This window comes from Entamoeba dispar, genomic scaffold (genome assembly GCF_000209125.1).
Source record: "Entamoeba dispar SAW760 scf_1105229461979 genomic scaffold, whole genome shotgun sequence".
NCBI classification, from domain to species: domain Eukaryota; phylum Evosea; order Mastigamoebida; family Endamoebidae; genus Entamoeba; species Entamoeba dispar.
In genome coordinates, this window is record NW_001854963.1 from 28785 (window position 1) to 36267 (window position 7483).

Genomic DNA, 7483 nt, shown 5'->3' on the forward strand with positions numbered 1-7483 from the left:
GATGTTATTAATTCTCCATTAAAAACATCTCTTTTAGTATTTATTTCAATACTAATAGGTATTTTAAATGATCGTACTTTAATTTTAGATGGTTCTGAAAGTGTTAACTTAAATTTAAATCCATACATTCCAACATTAATTCCATGAATTAAATACTCTCCTTCTTTAGGCATAGTAAATTGTAAAGTAACTTCTTTAGATCTTTTCTCTTCAATACATACATTTTTTATTTCATCTGATCCTTCAACATCAATTTTAATTGTATTTAAATGAATGGGAAAAGATTCATTATTTTGTATAACTAGAACTATTGAGCTTTTTTCTCCAACAACAATTTCTTTTTGTATTTCTTTTAATTGAATATCAATTGGATTATATAATGAAAGTTTTTGTGTATAACGTAATCTACAATCACATGCAAAAATAAAGAATGAAATAGAATTAATTTCTTTAATTTCATTCACCATTTCTTCAACTAAACATTTAGAAGTAATTAAAGATGGAATTATCAAATCTTTTTTACTATAATAAATACATCTTCCAGTACAAATACATCTAATACTTCCTAATCTTTCATCTGCAAGAAAATATTTATTTGCTGCTTCCATAAATGAAAGAGTTGCTTTTCTAGGTGAATTATCAATCATCCTCATTGCTATTTGTTCATTTATAAGAGCAGAAAATAATGGAGATAATTCTTTCATATGTTTAACTCGAATCATATGTTTTTCCCATTCTTTTCCTTTAACCATTGCACCAAAATTCATTCCAATTCTTCTTGCAATTAAATAATCACTTTCAATTAAACTCTCACTATTTTTTGAATTAGAATAAAAATAATCAAATGCATCTTTCATTTCATTTATAAAAGGACTTCCTTTCATATATAATGAATACCCAATCATTTCTTTACATCCTTTAATTTGTCTTATATTATCAAAGTATTCAGGTAATGCTTTTAAATATTCTTCAATTGCATTATCATATTTTCCAATACTAAAATATAAATCACCAATTTGTTGATGAATATTTTCAAATGTTTTAGACTTTTCTTTTTCTATTTCAAATTCATTTTTATCAGTAAATATTTCTCTCATAATTCCTCTAATTCCGCTTCTGCCAATAATTAAATCACCTAACCTTTTAATTTCATTTTGAACAATTTCATATGAATAATCAACTAATTTTTGTCTTGCATCACAAATAGATTTTTTATCATTCAAATTAATACAAATTGTATATTTCCATTGACTTCTAAATTCAATTTTTCGTTGTGTAAAACAGACATAAATCTTTTCACTTTTTTCTCCATTTAAATGTTTTAATTGTTCTACATCTGTAGAAAGTCCTGCTAATGCACTAACAACATCTCCATTACAATCATTATCACTACACGCAATTACAACACAAATAGGTTTTCCAAAATTATTTGTTGGTTCAGAAACGGCTTCAACAGTTGAAGCCCATCTATAAATACAATACCAATCACTAACTATTTTACAATCCTCTGTTAAATATGATGACTTTTGTTTTTTTGATATATCCGGAAATAACGATGTTAATATTACTGGTTTATCTTCTGTTCCAATTAAACAAATAGTCTCTAATGAACTTAATAATTTGTTAATTGGTTCTTTAATTCCTAATTGAACAGTTCTACTTGTTAAAAAAGAAATTCTAGGAGCAAAACCATATCTTATAAGTTTCTTACCAATCCTCAGATCTTCTTCAAAGATACTTTTTTTCATAGAATTTTTAGTTTTTCTTTTTTAGTTTCTTTTTAATTTTTAATAAAACTCAAAAAAGAGGATTAAAAAATAACATTTAAACCTAACTTTTTTTTGAATTTCAATAAAATGATAGGATATAACTTTATACATGATATTCAAGACATTATTAAAAATGATATACCTGTGCATTTTGTTAATTTTGAGTATTATGCACGTACAATGAAAATAACATATCCAATTGAGTTAGGAATTTGTACATATAAAATGAGTGAATTTAAATTGTTAGGAGAATTTCACCAACTAATATACTGTGATATTAATGAGTTTGTTGATAAGAAAAAAATAAAGAACCATCATGGATTAGATACTACAAGTTCATTTTTAAGAAATGATTATAAAAATATTGTAAATGAATTAACAAAATATTTAAAATCTTTTAATGATAAAATTTGTTGTATTGTAAAAAGAAAAGAAACTAGAAACCCAAGTTATGAATGTTTTGTTAAACTTTTTCAATTAGCAAATGAACAATTTAAAAATTTTGAATTTATTAAAGAAAGTGAATTTCTTTATTTATTATGTTCTTTTTATAATAAATCAATAGAAAGTCCGTACTCATTATTGATGTCAGTTTCTACTAGAATTGGGTCTATAGAAAAATGTCAAATTCATAAAGAAATAATGTCAAAAGGATGTGCTCTTGATTCAGTTAAATTAAGTGCAAATTCAATTTTTGTCATTATGAAAAATATGAAAATTCCATTTAAAGAAATAGACCAATTACCTATTTTATTATTTGTTAATAAAAATTATGAAAAAGAACAATTTGTATCATCTCCTCATTACTCAAAATCAAAAGAAGAAATTATCAAAGAAAGAGCAGAAAGAAAAGAACAAAAAAAATTAAAACAAGAATCCAAGATAATAAAAAAGGAAGAACATTATGAACAACAATTTATTAAAGAAAAAAAAGATTTTATAATTAAAGCTAATGAAAAACAAATTGAAAATGAAGAAAATGAATTTAAACAAAATAAATTTAAATTAATTGCCCTTAACCTTTTTAAAGAAATAAACATTTTTGAATTTCCTATTCATTTCTTTGATTTTGAATTTTCTTCTTCAAAGACAGATGGTGTTATTCCACTTGAATTAGGTATTTCAACTTATTATTTAAATGAAAGTAAAGAAATTAATTTTTATCATACATTAATTAAACCAAGTCATTATAATAGTTCATTTGAAAGAGCTGTTGGAGTTCATGGAATTGATTTACATATGAACTATACTCAAAGTTATTCTGAAATAATAAATGGATTAACAAATTATTTAAACTCATTTAAAGGAAAGAAGTTATTAGTTTTAAAAGATGAAACTATTGGAGGAGATGTTTTATGTTTTAATAATTTATTTGGATATATACAACAATCAATTCCAAATGATTATATATTTACAACACATCATTTCTTATTAGAGTATATAGCAACTATGAAAGGATTTGATAATAATAAAGCTAAAGAATATGGAATTCTTATGAATGATGTTTATAAACAATTAAAAATTTCTAATAGATGTCCATATCATCAGTTATTAGCTGACAGATATCATTGTGGTTTACAAGATGCTAGGCACACAGCATTAGCAACATTATTAATATTAAGAGATATTGGTTATAAAATAAAAAATAATGATAAATTACCATTTTGTGTGATTCATAAAAACACAGACTTCTCTTTTAATAAAAACAGATTTGTTTTTGTTGATACAAGTGCAACTGATGATAGAAAAATTATTGAACTTTGTCTTTCTTCAATTAAAATAAATAATCAAAATGAATTGATTGTTGATAAACAATATTTTACTCATTTTAACTTCTCAAATAAAATTCAAACAAAAGAAGAAGAGCCTAAAGAAATAATTAATACTCTCAACTCATTTTTATCTCAAGACCCTCAAACAGTAATTGTTCCAGTTTGTATTTTTTTTAATTAATATTAAATAAGTTTAAATAAATAACTTATCATTTAGATTAGTTTTAATTCTCCTAAAATCATTGAATTTCTTAGTTATAGGCAATTCCCTCTTTTGGCATTTACAGATTTTATGTCTTTATTTGTAAAACATTTTAATCCAAAAAAGAAATCTACTGGTTTATTATCTAAAGCAAAAAAACAATGTTCAAAATATTTACATGTTCTTCAATGCCCTTCTCATCCAAAAGAATTGGATAATTGTTGTTTTGTAACATCAACAAATATATTATTTTCTTTACAATATTTAACAACACATTTGAATTAATTTTATCTCATAGTTAATATTAGTTTTAATTTAAAACACTTTTTTAAAAATTATCCATATTAAATTTAAACTAAATATGAAAGTTTTTTATTCATTGAATCTTTAAAACAATTTCCTAAATATCTTTTAAAAAGATATGAATAATTAATAATAATTAAAAAAAATCTTTCATTCATTCAATTTTTTTTCTTATTTTTTTTAATTAATCTAAAATAGTTTTAATAAAAAGTACTTATTATATTATGTTTGGGTATTAATTATCTTTTAATTTCTATTTCTCTGTTAGTTTTTTCATAATAACATTAAATATGAAATATTAAAATTTAGTTATTTTAACTAAAAAAAATTTAAAAAGAACTCTGAAAAAATTTTAAATTATCAATTACAAATAATGGCTAAATTAAATTCATTAATTTATTCATGTTTACCAACTGGAATCATTCAAGCTAATTGCTGTATTCTTGGAAATCCTGAAACAGGAAATTATATTGTAACAGATGTTGGAGGAGATGCTGATCGTGTTATTTCAAGGGCAAAATCAATTGGATTAAAGAAATGCATTGGTGTTTATTTCACTCATGGACACTTTGACCATGTCTCAGGAGCAAAAAAAATTAAAGAATTAACTGGAGCACCATTATGTTTACATGAAAAAGATATTGAATTATATAATAATTTACCAATGCAATGTGATTATTTTGGTGTCCCTGAAGTTAGTAATTTACCACCAATTGATATAATACTTAAAGGTGGAGATGAAATTAATCTTGATGGACATAAGGGTGTTGTATTACATACACCAGGACATTCTCCTGGGTCTTGTTCATTTTATTTTAAAGATGAAGAGATAGTAATTAATGGAGATACTCTTTTTGCTGGGTCATATGGAAGAACTGATTTGTGGGGAAGTAGCTTCTCTCAATTAAAAGCATCAATTAAAAATGTATTATTTTCACTACCAATGAATACTATCGTTGTTACTGGACATGGGTCAAACACTACAATAAGAGAAGCAAAAAAATCTAATATGATCTGTTTTGCTTAATTGATAATTACTTTTTTTTAATTTACTAATAAGTATAGTAAATTTATAATAAAAATAATAATATTTTAACTGATTTAATAAAATCAATTAATAACGTGTTTTAAATTTTATTTTTTGTTTCTTTCCTTTTTCTTGAGAATTTCCCTGAGCTGCATTTAAATTTGGCATTGCGTTAGACATTTGAACAACAAGATAAATTGTATACCCAATGACTAATATGTATAAGTACATTGCAAAGAATGAGAAAGAACTTAAAAACTGAATGATTGATGAGAAATAAAGGATATCATGGACATAATCCATCAATCCTTCTGCTGATAAGTCTGAACCACAATCAATCAGTTCTCCATTTTCATACAATGGTCTACTTATGGAGAATGTATAAATTAATGGAATACATTGAAATAATGCATTGATAACAAATACAAAATATGCTGTTCCTGTTAATGTTCCTTTAAGGAATCGATAAAACACAAAGAAGAACTATGTTATAAGTTATTTTTTTTACGATAAATAAAGTTATATTACTAAAGACAAACAATAGAAAGAAAAACAAAAGCAAATGAAATCAGTAATTTTTGTTTATTTCTAACTACAGTTTTCTTCTGAGACTGGTTTGCCATTAAATTTTTTAGTTTCTGTTTTTCTTTTTTTTTTTTATCATTTTATTAAAAAAGAACTCATTAAAATTAGTTCATAATGGTTTGGTTTTAGTACCTCTTTTTTCAATACCTCTTTTGTTATACAATTAATGTTTTAGTTATTTTATTCATTCTTTAAAACATTAATTGGAAAAGAAGTTGTTGTAGAATTAAAAAATGATGTAATAATAACAGGAACATTGATTGCTGTAGATCAATTGTTGAATATTAAGCTGAGTAATTTAAAATGTGATGCGACATTATTCCCTCAAATAGTTTGGTAAATTATTATTTTAATTTTTAGCTTAATTAATATTGAGTATATAGCAAACAATGACTGACTGTTTTATACGAGGAAATACTATAAGGTATGTTAGTATGGCAGAAAATAATATTGATGTTCAATTGCTTCATGACGCTACTCTCTTAGAATTAAATGAAATTAAAAGTAAACAATAACTTATTTTTTTTAATGAATTCATTATTTTATTTTTCTATTAACAATTGTGATTGGTTCACTCTTGAGCATGAATAGTAGAAACCTTTTCTATTAATACTTCTTAATTTGTTTTAATTATTTTAATTTACTCTTATTAATAATTTATTTTAAACTAGAACTTTATATCATCTTTCCCTTTTCATCAAAAATTGTTCTTGAATTTGGAAATATAATACCTTCTTATTCATATAGTTCCTATTTAATAATTACTTTCTTCATAATAAAAAGCTCTAATAATTTATTTATTGAATTAATAATGTTATTGTTTCAAAAAAATTAAATAATGTTCTAAATAGTTATTGAAGAAATATGTATGTTTTTATGTTATTCAACAATTTTAAATAGAGTGTATGGAAAGTACTATTACAGAGAAGTTAATTGTTTATTTTCTAATACAAAATTAAACTTATCTTTTTAATTGTTTAACCTCACAAAAAAATAACTTTATCAATTTCAATCAATTCTACATTCACTTTTTTTGTTAGTCAGTAGATAAACTAAATTCAAAATGTTTTGAATCATTTATTTTCAGACGAAATAATGTAAATTAATTTTAATAAATGTTTTTTAATTTTAGTAGACAAAAATAAACTATAAAATAGAATTAACAAAAAGAAAGGAAAAATTAATTAAAAAATCTTAGAAAAAGAAAACGATTGGTACAGAAATGACTACATCAACTTTTCATTCTTATAAAACAAATATTGATATATTAATAACTTCTATTTGTTTAGTTGGATCATTTCTTTCTGTTGGTTTTTTTACTGAATATTTGTTTGTTTATTTTTTGTTTTATAATAAATAATATAAAAGAAATCAGTACACTCATTCATTAGAACAAAACACCAATTTGGCAAAGACAAAATTTTATTTACTGCCACTAGTGGGTTAGTATTTCTTCAGGCATGTTTCAGTACACTTGGAGCATATATCCTCATTAAAATAACAAAACAACACTTTGATATAAAAAATGTTCCATATAAAAGATTTATTATTCAAAGTCAAACGTATTGTGGTGCAATGTTCTTTTCAAATAAATCACTGTTATATATCGATTATCCAACTCAAATTATTACAAAATTTTGTAAACCAATTACTGTAATGTTATTTAGTATTTTTTACACTAAAAAATATGAAATAAGACAGGTTATATTCAGCATTATTACATTTAGTGGAATAGCAATGTTTATGTATGATAAATTTGCTAAATTAGACACTTCTAAATATTCAGACTTTTCATTCATATTTGGATTAATACTAATTGTTATAT

The 7483-nt window shown here is 23.2% G+C and overlaps 5 protein-coding genes across 5 annotated transcripts in view, besides 16 other annotated features; 3 read left to right on the plus strand and 2 right to left on the minus strand.

The window, feature by feature from the left end:
• EDI_103870 (uncharacterized protein) overlaps positions 1 to 1748 on the minus strand; it is a gene marked incomplete at both ends in the record, with an annotated part of 2601 nt that extends 853 nt beyond the window's left edge. The window contains one exon of the mRNA XM_001733415.1: positions 1 to 1748. This exon is cut by the window's left edge and continues 853 nt beyond it. Within this exon, the coding sequence (XP_001733467.1) occupies positions 1 to 1748 (1748 nt within the window).
• A 108-nt stretch (positions 1749 to 1856) lies between these two features.
• Positions 1857 to 4028, plus strand: EDI_103980 (uncharacterized protein; the record flags this gene model as incomplete). The annotated part of the gene is made up of 2 exons (XM_001739106.1): positions 1857 to 3701; positions 3759 to 4028. The coding sequence occupies 2 exons, from the start codon at positions 1857 to 1859 to the stop codon at positions 4026 to 4028; spliced, it is 2115 nt and encodes a 704-aa protein (XP_001739158.1).
• Positions 2122 to 2181: a sequence feature (AT_rich).
• Positions 2516 to 2543: a sequence feature (AT_rich).
• Positions 2585 to 2669: a microsatellite.
• Positions 2616 to 2778: a microsatellite.
• Positions 3401 to 3428: a sequence feature (AT_rich).
• Positions 3707 to 3746: a sequence feature (AT_rich).
• Positions 4029 to 4041: 13 nt separating the features above from the next.
• Positions 4042 to 4106: a sequence feature (AT_rich).
• Positions 4107 to 4144: 38 nt separating this feature from the next.
• Positions 4145 to 4382: a sequence feature (AT_rich).
• A 37-nt stretch (positions 4383 to 4419) lies between these two features.
• Positions 4420 to 5073, plus strand: EDI_103990 (beta lactamase domain, putative; the record flags this gene model as incomplete). The annotated part of the gene is made up of 1 exon (XM_001739107.1): positions 4420 to 5073. The coding sequence occupies one exon, from the start codon at positions 4420 to 4422 to the stop codon at positions 5071 to 5073; it is 654 nt and encodes a 217-aa protein (XP_001739159.1).
• A 3-nt stretch (positions 5074 to 5076) lies between these two features.
• Positions 5077 to 5189: a sequence feature (AT_rich).
• Positions 5161 to 5696, minus strand: EDI_104000 (uncharacterized protein; the record flags this gene model as incomplete). Its single annotated transcript, XM_001739108.1, has 2 exons — positions 5161 to 5556; positions 5613 to 5696. 2 exons carry the CDS (start codon positions 5694 to 5696, stop codon positions 5161 to 5163), a joined length of 480 nt encoding a protein of 159 aa, XP_001739160.1.
• Positions 5697 to 5720: 24 nt separating this feature from the next.
• Positions 5721 to 5749: a sequence feature (AT_rich).
• A 246-nt stretch (positions 5750 to 5995) lies between these two features.
• Positions 5996 to 6017: a sequence feature (AT_rich).
• Positions 6018 to 6144: 127 nt separating this feature from the next.
• Positions 6145 to 6208: a sequence feature (AT_rich).
• Positions 6209 to 6274: 66 nt separating this feature from the next.
• Positions 6275 to 6325: a sequence feature (AT_rich).
• A 119-nt stretch (positions 6326 to 6444) lies between these two features.
• Positions 6445 to 6498: a sequence feature (AT_rich).
• A 250-nt stretch (positions 6499 to 6748) lies between these two features.
• Positions 6749 to 6789: a sequence feature (AT_rich).
• A 91-nt stretch (positions 6790 to 6880) lies between these two features.
• Positions 6881 to 7483, plus strand: part of EDI_104010 (UDP-galactose transporter, putative) — a gene marked incomplete at both ends in the record, with an annotated part of 770 nt that continues 167 nt past the window's right edge. Inside the window, 2 exons of the mRNA XM_001733416.1 lie at positions 6881 to 6987; positions 7050 to 7483. The exon at positions 7050 to 7483 is cut by the window's right edge and continues 167 nt beyond it. Coding sequence (XP_001733468.1) covers positions 6881 to 6987; positions 7050 to 7483 — 541 coding nt within the window. The remainder of the gene's footprint in view (positions 6988 to 7049) is intronic.
• Positions 6993 to 7025: a sequence feature (AT_rich).